At 42.7% G+C, this 16,333-nt stretch overlaps 1 protein-coding gene across 1 annotated transcript in view; it reads right to left on the reverse strand.

Moving 5' to 3' along the window:
- LOC112054224 (NBAS subunit of NRZ tethering complex) overlaps positions 1–16,333 on the reverse strand; it is a 36,903-nt gene that overhangs the window by 7,804 nt on the left and 12,766 nt on the right. The window contains exons 16-32 of the mRNA XM_052883663.1: positions 15,678–15,987; positions 12,758–12,913; positions 11,900–12,036; positions 10,654–10,848; positions 10,380–10,469; positions 8,464–8,566; positions 7,836–8,038; positions 6,951–7,063; positions 5,961–6,090; positions 5,550–5,792; positions 4,946–5,060; positions 4,738–4,835; positions 4,353–4,579; positions 3,310–3,521; positions 2,321–2,508; positions 1,286–1,444; positions 118–278 (exon numbers count right to left, since the gene is read on the reverse strand). Coding sequence (XP_052739623.1) covers positions 118–278; positions 1,286–1,444; positions 2,321–2,508; positions 3,310–3,521; positions 4,353–4,579; positions 4,738–4,835; positions 4,946–5,060; positions 5,550–5,792; positions 5,961–6,090; positions 6,951–7,063; positions 7,836–8,038; positions 8,464–8,566; positions 10,380–10,469; positions 10,654–10,848; positions 11,900–12,036; positions 12,758–12,913; positions 15,678–15,987 — 2,840 coding nt within the window. The remainder of the gene's footprint in view (positions 1–117; positions 279–1,285; positions 1,445–2,320; positions 2,509–3,309; positions 3,522–4,352; positions 4,580–4,737; positions 4,836–4,945; positions 5,061–5,549; positions 5,793–5,960; positions 6,091–6,950; positions 7,064–7,835; positions 8,039–8,463; positions 8,567–10,379; positions 10,470–10,653; positions 10,849–11,899; positions 12,037–12,757; positions 12,914–15,677; positions 15,988–16,333) is intronic.

The following is a 16,333-nucleotide window of genomic DNA, read 5'->3' on the forward strand; positions in this document are numbered from 1 at the left end:
TTATTTCTTGCAAAAAAAGTTGGCAATCCTAGAACGAAGGAACGACGCATGACGTCGAATTTTCAGGAGCAGCCTAGCGCTGTATACGTCCAGCAGCTAAGAAGTGTGAGCACAAACCTGGCGAAGCAGCCTTGACCTTCTTCAGCAGCTTGATGTGGTCGGGCAGCGCCAGGCCGCACAGCTGCGCCTTGTCGTCGATGTTCTTGAGGATGGTGAACAGGTCGATGAGCGTCGCGTGCTCGCTGCCGCGCACGGCGGGCCACATGGCGTCGCGAATACTAAAAACGACATTTTGACGATTTCATTTTAATATTAACGGTGGGAATTTGGTAGTGTATGCGGAATTGAGACTGTAAGTTAATTTAGATCCGGCAAAACGAATCATGGCTGGCCTTTGACGGATTGCTGCGTGCGCTTCCATAAGGGTTGCATTTCCCACCAAAGTCCACCACTCACATTCCCCGTTAGTAATTCTTGATTAAACAGTGGTAATTGACTGATTTAATTATGCGTTTACGTTAGCGGTTTAAATAGCGTAGAGATGCACACGCGAACAATAGTAACAGTCATTCTAGTACCTAATTACGTCGGAAGGACAGTGCAGTGTAAAATTAATGCCTATTTTCAATATCTCGCTCAATGATGATTTAAAAATACACAACGAGTCTACTACACATACCTTGCTTATCTTAACACATGTCTAAGGAGAATGCCCATCCCCGGCCCAGGCCTACCCTAACCAGCCGACAGTTTGCTTATGTCGAAAAAAACTTGATAATTCTACTTTAATAATGAAATCATTACTTTATCAAAAAAAGTTTGCTACAACGTGTTACGACATTTTTATTCATCTTTAATTTGTCTACAACGGGGACACGCTAAGATCATTGATCATACAGCCTGAGATTAAAAATATTTTATGAAGACTTATAATTGGTTTGTTTGTTACGCTTGTTGGTAACAAAAAACAAATAATACAACTTCAAATGTCATTTCGCCGCTTTGATACACCGGCGAACATATTGCCCTAGACGAGTGATAAAAAAAAAACACATTTTTCTTCAAGAAACATATTTTTACTAAGCCAATTAATTAATAGATCCTTTAGTATGATTTATATATCATACTATCATGTCCATTTACTTTTATACGGGTAAACCTGGGTTCCTTGGACCGACATTGTAAGGGCCAGTGGGCATTCCCCTTTGAATCTGTTGTAAAAATGTGCTTTATGAATGCAATGGTTTATTGTGCTTGTGGAAGTAAACTGTGTAAGGCGCCATACCGAGCGACCCCCTCCGCATTGCGGGCAGCGGGCGGCAGCGTGTCGGGCTCGATGCGCGCCTCCGTCTCCAGCGCGTAGTGCAGCCACACGTCGATGCAGTCCAGCCCGTACTTGCTGGCCATGCCGCACGCCAGCTGGACGGCCTCGATGCCGCCCGACCTACGGGAACATTCGTAACTATAGCCTCACTGCACAAACGAGCTATTATTATATTACTGGTCAAGTAATGTGGAAGCACGATTCAAGTATTCGAATACAGGCTATTCCAATATTGAATACTTGGCCAAGTATTCAATATTGAATTCGATTCACTTGGCATTCAATAATCGCGTTTGTTTTAATAAGGAAATATTTATGTTTTTTGGTATTCGTTGGCAACAAAAATGATGTATTTCTGTTGCCAACGAATACCTGGGAACATTTCAACTATACCACCATTTATACCATTTTACCCTTTGAGCAAATTAAGTTGTTACCCCAAGTAGTTTGCTAGGAGTGGGTCCGGAAATAGTCAGCGGGCGGGGATGGGAACTAGGGACTCTCAGAATTGAATCCTTAACCTGTAAGACATGCATGATGATGCGCACCACAAATATCTCATGACGAGAGAGATACATTGCGGTGTAATGTGATGGAAGAGAAAGCGGTATTTTTTGTCACCGTTATTGATTGACAATATGTTTTTTCCTCAATCGACTCTACACGAGATATATCGTGACGCGCATCCAGTTATTAAAGAGGATATTAAATAGCAGCGGCCTTAAACTAGTGTGCGATTCCAGTCTTTTACACTCGTCGACGAACTTTTCGTCTATAACACGTATTAATTGAATTTGAACTTTATGTTTATAGGATGCCAAAAATAAAATGTTACTAAAATAAAAGTTGTCACGAAAATGAACGATGTCATAGCGCTGTAACTTTACAGAATGAATGTACTGTTGAGGTTTCAAAATCAAATTATAAGCAACGTTGCAAATCCCCATGCGGACCTTGTACACGTAACACGGCCCGGTCTAATATGTCATCCCTTACTCGGCCAGCCGGTAGATGATCTCCGTCCTGTAGTCGGCGTCGGCGTTGAAGAACAGGCTGTTGACGTTGAGGCCCAGCTCGCGGATCCGGTGCACCTCGCTGATGGCGCACAGCTTCTCCACGCACTGGCGGATGATGGCCATCTGCTCGTCCGACGCGTTGCTGCGGCCCAGCGTCATGTACGCCATCTGTGTCACCAAAACGTATTCCTTGCTAACAATTTAACAGTGCTACTAGTACCATTCAATCTTCTATGGCAAAAGGGACATGGATAGGGACGTATGTTCAGAACCATAATGAAAAGAAGAGATTCTATACTTGCAAGAGACGTAAGAGCAGTGCATTTTACCCTCAATTTATTTTACTAAACCATTGTTATAATATTAATTAAGGAAAGATATTCTGCCACCGTGGCAATAGTAAACCACAAAGCAGCATTTCGGTTCGAAAGTTAGTGACTGCTGGTGATATAGGCGTAAAACAAATAAACACATTGCACCGCGTGGTCTCAGTTTTTCATAGCAAATGAATATGTGATAAGTGTGTGAATTGAATATGAATGTTAGATCCCAGGTTAGAGCGAACCTACGTTGAAGGTATTTCAGCATATTGTCAAGTTTCTTGACAATATGCTGAAATACCTTTTAATAATAATCTTTTTTTAAACTCATTCAGAGGATTTGCATCAGCTTTTCGATCAATCTGATTCATCGTCCTCGCTTCGCTAAGTTCATATTGTCCCGTGAGCTCAGACCTGTGAACCACAGTGAGGGTCTCAGTCATCCTGATGCCTAGAATATGACTAACGGACATATCTCGTGGTAGGGTAATGGTAATAGACAGAATGTCAACCAATGGCGGCGGAGTAGTTCCACCAACTTCTTCGTCTCAACGAAAGTGATAGCGATATTGCCGGTTGCGCTGCAATTCTTTGACACTTGTATATTTGTCTTCACGAGATTCGTCGTTCAGTCGCATGTGAGGCCTACCTGCCGCGGCTGCGCCAAGTACACGTTGTCCCGCAGCTCGGGCGAGTTGCAGCGGATGAGCGTGGCGTAGAGCGCGGCGCTGACCGCCGTGTCGGAGTGCTGCGCCTGCATGAGCGCGGCGGCCTGCCCGTAGTCCTGCATGGAGCGCAGCAGGCACGCGACGCTCAGCGGCGTGTCTTTGTACAGGATCTCTTCGGCACACTTGTGGACAACTATAACAGAAGCTCTGTATTAGAAACGACCTTCACCCATCTGTTTAATGGATAAAAAGTGTTTTACATCAAAGAGGAATGCCCATCCACATCAGCCAAGTGCCTGCGCGGGCACCGGGGGCGCGCGCAAAGCGAGCGGTGCTTGCGGTCGCGTACGCCACGAATCAAAACCTCGTCTTGAGGCGGAACGCACGTTACTTGAGCGGAAAAAAAGGACGCTTCTTGGCCGCGAAGTTCATTGTTTTGGTCGCGAGAAATAATTTGCCGCGATTAAGTTTGTTCCGTGTGATTTTGATAAACGTGAAGTACGGAAGCCGAAAAATAAGTACCTATTGTTTGTTGTTGCCCCGCATTTTGCTGGTGTTCCTCCCTGCGGGTTGCGCGCTGTTTTTTGTTCGTTGACTTATTTTTTCATTCGTTATTTGTTGTCTACTGGTGCGGTGTGGTACAAACCTGCCGGTTTTGTTAGGGATCTGGACTTGAAGTGCTCGTCCTGCGCGCGTTTGTTGAGACACACAACACCGATTGCTACCTTAACACCACTTACCCTAAATTACGCACCATACACCCCGGCTGCGGTCTAAACGTTGCAGGACGCCGGAAAGTTAGTAATTCGCCGCTCTTATTACTTATTTTGTGCCGGTTTCCAGGACTACTGTGTGTACTATACTAATAATTTTCAAAATTGGTTAAAAAATGACGAAACTGTGAGGTAACAAATATAAAAAAAAACATACGCATCGAATTGAGAACCTCCTCCTTTTTTTGAAGTCGGCTAAAAAGTATGAGGGAGGGAGAGAGAAAGGAACCAGTGACGCAACGTGGAGCTACCTTCAGTCTCCATGTCGCAAGCGTCCTCGTTCTCCAAGCAGTTCTGCACGTAGAACCAGCGCAGCACGGCCTGGCCCGCGGGCGACGCGTCCAGGTCGTCGGGCACGGCGAAGCGGTCGTAGCCGTAGTGCGCGGCGCACGCGGCGTGCGCGGGGTACAGCGAGCGGTAGAACTCCGCGCAGCGCACCAGCCGCTCCGCCGTCTCCGGGCTGCCGGCCTTGCTGCCGCTGCGTATAGCGCGACATAGACTGATTAGCTATGGACTTGTATCGCACCCAAATATAATACTAAAATATTTTATATGAATAATGAATATACGTATTACGATTATAAACAACACCTCACAATTTGTCCTACTTAACAACAGGAGAATTGTAAAACTCACCTCAAAGTAAATTTGTTTTGGAAGGAGACGAGTAAATAGTTTAGCAGCGGCATTTTCTCTTGCGTCGGTGGTATTAAATCTTTTTTCTCTATGACAGGCTGAAACAACAACATCAATCGAATTTTATCTTGTGAGTTATGACGTAATTCAATTAATAATTCAACGAAACTAATTTAAATTGTAATACTAATAAAGGAGAAATTTATACCGTAGTGATGGCGTCGGCGAACTCATCGTCGGTGGAGGGCCAGCGCGCCTCCAGCTTGCAGTCCTCCCGCGCCGCCACGCCCAGCTGCTGCAAGCTTTCCAGCTCCAAGCTTAATCTGTTAATAAGTAACGCAAATTTTATACTACTAAATTGTTGTGAATGATCTATAATATGAATTACATAACTTGGTCTCGGCCTGTGGTAAAGATGTGCAGATACGATGCGGTGATAAGTCTTGTAATATGTTTGGAGAAAGAGCGATCTTTTTGTTGATTAGTGTATTTTATAATTGTTAAATATTATGTTATAAATGTGATTCAAGCTCAAGAAGAAGTTTTATTGTCTGATCTGCCCCCGTAAAAATGAATAACACTTTTGTAGTGATTTGAGCCACCCGAGGAGCTGCGGGCGACGAGCAGAGGCAGCCGTACCTGGCCGTCAGCATGTGGTGCAGCTGGTCGGGCGGCGCGAGCGCGAGCGCGGCGGCCAGCAGCGCGCGGCGGTCGGGCGTGGAGGCGTGCGCGTGCGCGTGGCGAGCCACCCGCGCCGGCAGCTCGCCTCGGCCACCCGAGGAGCTGCGGGCGACGAGCAGAGGCAGCCGTACCTGGCCGTCAGCATGTGGTGCAGCTGGTCGGGCGGCGCGAGCGCGAGCGCGGCGGCCAGCAGCGCGCGGCGGTCGGGCGTGGAGGCGTGCGCGTGCGCGTGGCGAGCCACCCGCGCCAGCAGCTCGGCGGCGGGCGCGTGCCGCAGCGCCGCCAGTCGCCGCGCCGCCGCCGCCGCCGCCGCGCCCCCCGCCGCGCCCGCCCGCAGCGCGCGCTCGCCCACCGCCATGAGCACCTGCCCTTCCCTGACAAGCACACATCACTAATGTTAACTATAATATACATATTGCATTCACATTTCACTAACCAAGAAGTATCTTTATACAAGGCAATTTGTGTTATCAACAAAGCAAAAGTGTATTTTCCACCCTAGAGCTGTATGTGGCTGCGTCAGCCGGGTCAGCTAGTAGTACCTCATCTGGTGGTCCCCCGGGATGCGCAGCAAGTGGGCCAGCTTCAGCAGCTTGTGGCTCGCCAGGTAGGCGCCGGGGTCCGCCTGCAGGCACTCCTCTATCAGAGTCATCTTGTCTTCGCACAGACGAACTGCAACATGGATGGAATACCCTCATAAGAGGAGGCAGTAGACTTATATTTTAAGCTTTACTCGGTGTGTACTGTTTACCAATCCACAAATTAAAAATTACAATTAATTTATTGTTAATTGAATTAATGAAAATAATAAGCTTAGATCAGTTAAATATAGATAGTAATTAATATATTTTGAATAAAATTTTATGAAAAAACAATACATAAATTAAGTTGTAAATTCATGCGTTTTCTACCTTCATTTCAAGCGTAATATCGATTTGGAATTCCGTTCCGTTCGTTTTTTTTTTTTTCATTCAGAATGTATATTAACGCAAGGGCTCGCATTCGTTACATACACGCGAAATTTGTTCCGTTCGAAAATATATGATAAATGTACGGCATAATAATGTATTTTATATTGATTTCACGCATTCGGTTTTTCGAAAACGGATTAGGAAACAACGCGGATAACGAGTGTATGCGGCCGGCCTAATTTGTTTGTCTTGTTAGTAAACGGTGCACATCCAGTATGGCTTTAGTATACTTCGATTGTTTCGAGTTTAATTATACTATTAACCCATCTTCATAAATATGGATTGATATTTGAACCTCAATGTTCTTCGAAGTAAAATGGACCGAAATGCTATTAATCAAAGTTAACTCCATTTTGAGGAAATTTGAGGTTTAAATCCCTATGCATTATAAATTAGGCTCAGAAGAATTTGACCTTTTGTGGTTGTTTATTAATTTATTTCTTTGTAATGGACAGCTAAAACAGGACAATAACAAATATTACAGTTTAAAATTTAATTTAATAGAAGTGTTACAGTAAATGTTATATTAGGAATGATACGAAACCAGTTAATGTTAATTACCTTGTATTGGAAGTATCGACAGCCCGAAGGCGGCCAGCATCGGCAGAGCAGCGATGAGATCCAGCTCTCTCTGTATCTCTTCGTTCTCTTCAATGATGAGTGTCAAACAGCACCTGCAGTGTTTACAGTTCCGTTTTAACCTATTCTGTATAAAAATGTTTTTTTGCTCAATAAATCATTTATTCATTTTAAGTATGAAGTTGCAACCCTTTTCATCTCAACAGGCATGGTAGGTCTACGACCTGTACAGAAACTAAGCCCATAAATTATTATTTTTTTGTAAACAAAAGTTCATAAACGTTAAAAACAAAATAAACACCAGTAAAAACATCAGTGTCCATAAAGTATCGTATTTTTTTTGGTCGTCTGTCATCTGTCAATAATTATATAAAACTTCGTAGTTGTTTACATCAAAAGTAAACCTTTAATAAGCGAGCGGGAAGTTGTTGCAAAAGAAGTTTAGAAGGTGCCACACCGACCACGTGCACTAAGTGTTATCCAGTTATTTTTTGCGATTTTCATGAAAAATGCATTTTTCTCTGTTGCTTTAAAGCAAAATAATTATCTGATTCAGCGTACAAAAATACATAAAATCATTCAGTTCCCCGTCCGCTATTTTTTTTTGGCAACCTCCCGCTCGCCTAAAAGAGAAAGTAGCTTGGACTGAGCAAGTGTCCCCCTCAGACTAATTAGAAAAGGACTAGTATCATACCCAAATTTAAGAAAAAAATTGTCTATCAGGCACGTGGATACTCCTACGATCGCCAAAAACGCTTCGATAATTAAAAAATGTCTATTAAAAATATGCTATCGACAGGACACGTGATCAAGTTGTCGATCGGATCTGTCATTCCCATTATTCTAGTTATCGAAGCGTAACGTTACTTAGCCAATTCCAAAGCTGGGTCACTGAGAGATGACGCGGAGTTGAAGTACTCCTTGGCGGCGGCGGAGACGATCTCCACGCTGCGCCTGTACGCGATGCGGCCGGCGTCGGGCGCGCGCGGTGCCGACGACGTCGACAGCACGTCCGACGCGAACCGGATGGTCGACGCGTCGCCCGACGTCAGCAGCGCCGACACGTAGATCTACCAAACGTGCACATTTATACAGCTTTGTAAATTCGTTCGTAACACTGCCGATGGCCCGCGAGGGTCGGAAGGGGGGTAATAGAGTTTCAAGCAATAATATTATAACAAAATAAAGTTAAATAATAATTAAGTACATTGAAAAATACACATGCTAATAATAAAAAATAAAATCATAAACATGCAATAAGCTAAATAGGGCATCGCCAGAGGGAATCTTGAATTTTCCGAAGATTAATGCCACCAAATTAGAGACAATTTATTTGTACATGTACACCACAATAATTAGAAAACAAACAGAAACATAAGAAGTAAAAGGCAGTCTTGCCTATATCTTAGTAGCGATCTCTACCAGGCAACCTTAGGAACTTCTATAATGTCCTTATGTAATGAAGTGTCAACAAATGTTAAAATAAGATATTTACCTCGTAGCATTCCTCTCTAGTAATGCAGTCGAAGAGCGTAATGCGCAGTTCAAGTAAATCTTGGAGCAGTTCCTCCCAGTCATGTTGCAATGGTTTCTCTGCACTACAAACCGATTTGTTACTTTCAATTATTTGACAAAAATTTTTGGAACTGACAAGACTTGATATGTGACTCAGTTGCCTGTTATTGATTTCTTCCAAAATTCCTCAGTGCCTGAAGACAAAAGTCTTCGAACAGTGCGAGTTGCCAGTGAAGACCTATGGTTCTGAGACTTGGTCGCTAACTATGGGCCTCAGAAGAAGGCTCAGAGTGACACAGCGGGCGATGGAACGAGCTATGTTAGGACTATCTCTGCGTGATCGAATCAGAAATGAGGAGATCAGCAAAAGAACCCCAAAGTCACCCACATAGCTCAACGAGTTGCGAAGCTGAAGTAGCAATGGGCGGGGCACATAGTTCGAAGAACCGATGGACATTGGGGTCCCAAAGTGCTGGAATGGCAACTCCGCACTAGTAAGCGCAGTGTTGGTCGATCCCCCACCAGGTGGACTGACGACATCAAGCGAGTCGCAGGGGTTCGCTGGATGCAGGTGGCTCAGTATCGTGATGTTTGGAAGTCCCTACAAAAGGCCTATGTCCTGCAGTGGACGGCCATTGGTTGATATGATGATGATGATGATGATGATTTTTTTTTTCTGATGATGATTAGTGGAGACAGACAAGATTAGCTGGAACGCGACTATGTTATCGATAACTTAACAATTGTTTAGTGTACATGAAGTGAATGACGTTTTCGTCGTTAGTAACAGGCAACATCGTATCACATATCCGCTTCGAACAAGAGTAACACACGGCTCCATAGAAATATCAATAAAGCAAGGCAGACCAAGAAAGTGTTCCACTAGAAGTTAAAGTTTTATCTAATTTTTTGAGTAAGGAAGCATTACTCAGTGTAACGCCCCATTCACACAACAGTCCAAACTGGATTCGTAGTCCAGTAAAAAGCACATATATTTCAATAGCAGTGTTCACACGGCTTCTTGCGTGCGGTTTTTTGCTGGACACTGTTTTTTAAGCATAGGAATGGTAGCTTTTTACTGAATCCTGCAAAACTGAACTGTCATGTGAATACAGCGACCAGTTATGCAGGATACAGTAAAAAGCCAGTTCTGCAAAACTAGACTGCCGTGTGAAACCGGCGTAAGATATGCAATTATTTTCTATAACAGCGCACTCTAGATGTTATCGATCGTAAGAGGCGATATAGTTAAAAGATGCAAATAACTATATAACAGGAATGTTTCATTAATTATCAGCCTATTTTAACGGCCCAATCAGTAGCGTGCACGTCACAATGCATTAATGCACTGCCTGCCCTGAGTACTGAACTACTCATTACAAACCAGATTTGGAAAGGGAAAGTTCCATTTTGTACACCCTAGTGAAAAGCATGGTGCACGCCGCTTTGTCTACAAGGCCAGGCAGTGGCGTAGCGTGTGCAAATCTAGGCGTGGACAAAAACGCATCTGCGAGGCCCCTTTTTTAACCGATGATAAAATAGAGCAGGTTCTCATTTGTCTATTTTTTTTTTCAAAGAAACGCACATTTATCCAAAATTCAAATTCGAAATTCATTTATTTCAAGTAGGCTTAATTTACAAGCACTTTTGAAACTTCAAGTTTGACTATTTGTAAAGACTCTACCACCGGTTAGGAAGGCTCCTTTAGATAAATGTAGTGCTATATTAATTAAAGCCGTTTATATCAATAATACAATACAATTAATATAATATACCTACGCATACATTTATTATGGAAGAAATTTGATTTACTGAAAGAGAATATCTTTACTAATATTTTATAAATTGGTTAAAGTTATAGTGTTATTGCAGGGGCCTCGCATGGTCGCGCGGTACCTTGTGGCTCCGCGAGGCTCCTTTGTGTGCGAGGCCGTAGGCGCCTGCCCACTTCGCCCACGCCTTGCTACGCCACTGGGGTCAGGCCTCCTTTTAGAGATGGAATATGAAGCTTAGAGTAGTTTTTAATGTATCTATTACAGGGATTAATTAGGTTTATTTTCAATTTTGGAGTTGCAATGTCACCAGCTTAGCGACAATTTTACAAGCACAAGAGAGAGAAATACTCGTATTTCTTCTATTGTAATGTCGGGTACAATGTCGCTCGTCTCACCCGGCGGCGGCTTGTGCGAGCGAGCGCGCGACGCGTACGAGCAGCTTGTGCGCGCGCGGCACGTCCAGGTTGAGGGTGCGCAGCTCGCACGGCGGCACGCGCACGCCGCGGCACGCCAGCCGCTCGCTGCCCGCCACCAGCCGCTGCAGCTCCGTGCAGCGCCGCAGCAGCGATGTCGATGAAATGCTGCCGTCGCTGCGGGAGACAAACTGCTATAGCTAGCGACGTATAAGTCTAGCGCTGGACGACATGCACACGCAAGGCGCAATAAACGGCCACACGCAGTTCACGCAGAAACGCGCGGGGTGCGGGGGACAAAGTACGACTGAAAAGTCAATCGTCACTGCGCCACGCCCGCACTTTAACCCTCCAGTCTCCAATGATACCTTACTTTTGACTTCTGACATTAACTATCAGCGCTAGTTTCGTGCACTTAATTAGATAACGCTGCCGGAGTATCAATTTTAGGTGGGCTATATTAGGTAGGCTGAAAAGTTCGTAGGCTAACATAGAAAAATTTATTTTTTTAATTGAATTGCATTTTATAATTCAGTATAGTTGCTTTCGAAGGCGAAACAACGACTATTGCGGTCATATAAATGTATAGCAAATCTGATATGAAGAATATTACATACGTTTACACCGTCTTGCAGTCGGGTAAAAATAGTGGTTATTGGAACTGTCGGGCATGAGGTCTACATTATAGTATGTCAATAAAAACCTGTCCAAAAAGTACACTGTTCTACTTCTTGCCTAAAATATTTACTCAAAAGCCCAAAGATTGGTATTAGATAGAGACATGAGAAAATATACGAGTATAAATACTGTACATGTCTCCTTCAGTATAATGTCGAGCAGGTAGTCGCCATATCCAGCTGCTCGGAGCCGGTGTGCGCGAAAAGGCACTTCTCCACCAGCTCCAGGTGAGTGCACACGTCCAGCTCGAAGTGCTTGTGAGATTGTACTCACGTCTCCTTCAGTATGGTGTCGAGCAAGTCGCACGCCATGTCCAGCTGCTCGGTGCTGGGGTGCGTGAACAGGCACTTCTCCACCAGCTCCAGGTACGTGCGCACGTCCAGCTCGAAGTATTTGTGAGATTGTACTCACGTCTCCTTCAGTATTGTGTCGAGCAAGTCGCACGCCATGTCCAGCTGCTCGGTGCCGGTGTGCGCGAACAGGCACTTCTCCACCAGCTCCAGGTGCGTGCGCACGTCCAGCTCGGAAGTATTTGTGAGATTGTACTCACGTCTCCTTCAGTATTGTGTCGAGCAAGTCGCACGCCATGTCCAGCTGCTCGGTGCCGGTGTGCGCGAACAGGCACTTCTCCACCAGCTCCAGGTGCGTGCGCACGTCCAGCTCAAAGTCTTTGTGAGATTGCAGTACCTGCATAAACAAAACATGAATACCCGTGGGCCGGGTTTTTATAGTTTTATAACTCAAAACGAAAAAGGAACCCTTATACACAGTATCCCTCTGTTGTTTGTCTAATAACAGTAACACTCTTAATTTATGAGCAATAATATTAAAGGATATATCTGTAAATAAATAAATAATTCAATATATTGACCAGTCATGCAATGCTTAAATGACCTCGTATATTTTAAAACTCGCTATAGAATCTAAGCAGTAGCGTGCATAAGGTTGTCGATCAGGGTATACTAGTAAGAAAATTAAGCAAACTGGAAAAATCTTCAAGCATTAAGAAGACAACTCTTAGGGTATGCAGTTTAATGCACTTTAATGCATGTATGAAGTGCACGCCACTGAATCTAAGGCTACAGATTCAATCACAACAGGGACTATTCTATTGAAATAATGTTTGACAATGTTTGACTACAAAAATCACTATCAGATGTAAATGATAATGGCAACAGTTTAATATGCTCTCCGAGTTATGAGGGTGCAACTTTATCAATTCAAAAAGACTCAATAGTTCAACGGTAAGAGCGGTTCGACTCATCACCGATGGGTGGTTCAATCCTCACCCCGTTGGTGTATTGTCGTACCCACTCCTAGCACAGTCTTTGCAGACTAGTTGGAATACTTGTCATATTTTAAAAAATATGGTTATTTTTGAAGTCCTACTCCGAGTGAAAATACTCACCAACAATATGTTAGAGAGGTCATCCACGCTGATGCTCTCCAGGAACTCCGTGAGGCCTGTGAGGCAGTAGTCTATGCGGCGCGTCATTATCTCGTATCGCTTCAGGAATGGGATCATGTACTGCTTCAAATCCGATACGAATGTGGCTGGAGTCGACTGGAACAGTAAAATAATTACGATTCCACGATGCCGTTCCGCCTGTATACTTTTGTCAGCGGCAATAGACCCTTAGCAAAAGTTCACGTAAATCTGTAGAGAGGTCAATTCTGTACATGAAACATATTTCCAAAATAACTATCGGGGGGTGATTTGTAATCGATAGTGATGCCAAAAATGCAATCAGTAATTTTTTTGTCTGTATGTTCGTTATAGAAGCAAAAACACTAGACAGATGTTAACGAAACTTGGTACAATTGTTCTTCATACTCCTGGGCAGGTTATAGTATACTTTTCATCACGCTACGATCAATAGGAGCAGAGCAGTGAAGAGAAATGTTGGGAAAACGGAAGAAGTTACTCCGTTTTTTAAGCTTCCGTCGCGTGTGCAGCCCTAATGGGTAGAGTAGGGATAGGATAGGGTAGAGTAGGGCAGGGTAAAGTAGGGTAGGGGTAGTTGAAAGTTCACATCGACTTTCACGCGGACGTCCGCTAGTTTTTAATAAATAGATTATTATTAGATTAAAATTAATTAATTAATAAAGATTAACATAGACTAAAAATACTTAAATTAAATTGGCAGCACTGGCTTGACTTCGTGTCGCATCGCTATTGGTTCCCGCAAATAGTGAATGTTTGTAAAGGGATAGATGGTGGGAGGTCGCAATTGAAGCGGTCGGGACCTCTGATAATTTAGTAGTTGAGTATCGATTGTCGTGGTGTACAAGTGTTCACGTTAAAGTATTTTGTGTAAAACTAAAGAAGTTAGGTTGTGAAAGTGTTGTTGTTGTTGTTTTTGTGTTTATCCGAAATATAATTAAGTCAGTTTGATGTAGTAATGATCGGTTAAATATACTGTGAAGTGATGTTAATATGGTTAAATGTTTAATTAATATAACTCTGGTGCTAAAGTGCTCGTTTTATTTTAGAGTACGATTATATATTAATCATGTTAAAATAGCGGTAAAATAAAATGTTGATTTGATGACTGCGTGAGGATCCAGGACATATTACAAAAATTTTAAGCAGCCTGTATGCAGAGATGTACAAAATGGTTTTAAAAAAGCATTTAAATACAAAATGCAAAATACTTTTGAGATTTACTATTTCAAATGCAAAATACCAAATAGGTTTGCGTTTGGTATTTTAAATGCTAAATGCAAAATAGGTATTTTCAAAATACTTTTTCAAAATAAAATACCTTTTGACCAAATCACAGATAATTTGTATTTATCATGAGAAATAGAGACACAATGCCGAGCCGAACAAAAACGTTTGTCATAATGTTCGTCGTTTTCGTGTGACATTGTCACTCGTCAAGACTAAGGGCGCGCACTTTAACCAAAAAATAAAAAACCAGCCAAGAGCGTGTCATGCCACGCGCAGAGTGAGTTCCGTAGATTAAATGAGCAGTTTAATTCCTTATGTAATGCACAAAAATACCGATAACGGTGCCCCACACCATATGATAGAAGATAAAAAATTCATCATCACTTTGCATGTAGGAAAGAACCCCAAAAACAACTTTTTTTCAAATTTTCTTTTTACTACTTTATAGACGTAATTAATATGCGTGCATATCCATACCAAATATCAACTTTCTAGTTTTAACAGACTCTGAGTTACGTTATTTTATTTACAGCTTTACCTTTTTAATTAACTCATAATTTATTTTTAATTAATAATTTTAACCTAAAAAATTATTATTTACAGATTTTATTATATGACTTTGTTTACATTTTAATATACACACTCACGCTCATACTTTACAGATTTCTAGTAATTATAGTCACTGCGCTAAGCCGTGGACGGACGGACGGACAGACGGACAGACAGACGGACATAGCGAAACTATAAGGGTTCCTTGTGGACTACGGAACCCTAAAAAGGGCGCGCATGGCTAGCAGGCGCCTATATTGGTAGTTTTGTTTGACTGTTAATGTTGGCTAAACTTAATCACAAAGTATTTTGCATTTTGAAATGAATATTAAAAATACAAAATACATCTCGAAAGGTATTTCAAATAAAATACAAAATGCTTTTTACTAAAAGGCATTTAAATGCAAAATACAAAATAGGTATTTTGCATTTTGTATTTCCATTTTAAATAGAAGTATTTCAAATAAATCACATCTCTGCCTGTATGTCTTAACCGATTTTGATTAGAACACAGGAATGAGAAGCTGAAGGCCTGTCTCAAACATACAGCTTTTTGCAGATACAAGTTGCTTACTACTACTAATATATCTCTTGTATATAAAAATCAATCTTAATTTTAGTCGCTTCCCGCCATTTTGAAGCTCATCATGTAAGCTTGCATCTTTTAAATTAAGCATCGGATTTTAATGCGGTTTTCACCATTTAATTCACCATTTTTTTGACGTGACAACGTCAACGTCAGATGCAAACTCGAAAAAAGATGACGTCATACGTCGTTCCCTCGCTCTATGGTTGCCAACTTTTTTACAAGAAAAAAAATATATTCTGGTCAATGAAGATTATTAAACAGTATTTTAGAAAAAAGGAACAGTGTTTTATTTATTTTTTGTTTTAAATACGTTAATTGAAATTTTCTTTTGAAAAACACAACCATTCCATCAGTATTTTCTGACGTTGTCGCGATCAACTATCGTCAGTAAACCGTCTTTACAGACAACCGATTTTTTTTCTAAAGGACGAAGTCGAGGGCGTCCGCTACGCTATTAGAAAACGAACAGTTCGTAATCCGACCACTGTGACAACAAGTATACCATAAGACACATACCATCTTCATAAGCAATTTGCACACTTCCAAGTTGGACATCTTCTCCAGTTCGGCCAGCGTGACTCCTTCCACGTTGATGTCATACACCAGCGTGTCGAGCGTGAGCAGGTGGAATATGATGTTGTCGAGCTTCTCCACGCCGCCGCTCACGGTGGCGATGGAGACCAAGGCGAGGGAGTAGGAGACGAGCCCGCTGCGCTCCTCGATGTCCCTGGCGCGCTTCTCGTACCACGCCGCCAGGTCGCTCTCCATGCTGGCCGTCTCGTTCTCCGGTGTCGAGTCTTCCGACCAATTTGAGCTCCATATCGATCTGACGAAGAATATATATATTGTAGGGAATAGTAGTTGTTCCCGTAAAGAGTAGGGAGTTAGAGAGGGGTATCGATCGGTTGGAAACGACTTGCGATATAAGGCGCTCGGCTTCAGTATGCTCGTTGCGTCCGAGCCGTTCACATTTCACTATCACAAGTAACCCATAAAGAATTACACAATAATGTAATTCTTTATGGGTTACTTGGGATAGGTAGATACTTAAACCTGCATCCGGATTCCGGAGTCATAAGCCTCTAGGACTGTTCAAGGTATTCTCTTCCATTCTAGGTTTTGATTTGTTAATTAAGTTGTCCTGACAAATATTGTGAATCATAATTTTTGTG

Source organism: Bicyclus anynana, chromosome 1 (assembly GCF_947172395.1).
Source record: "Bicyclus anynana chromosome 1, ilBicAnyn1.1, whole genome shotgun sequence".
Lineage (NCBI taxonomy): Eukaryota > Metazoa > Arthropoda > Insecta > Lepidoptera > Nymphalidae > Bicyclus > Bicyclus anynana.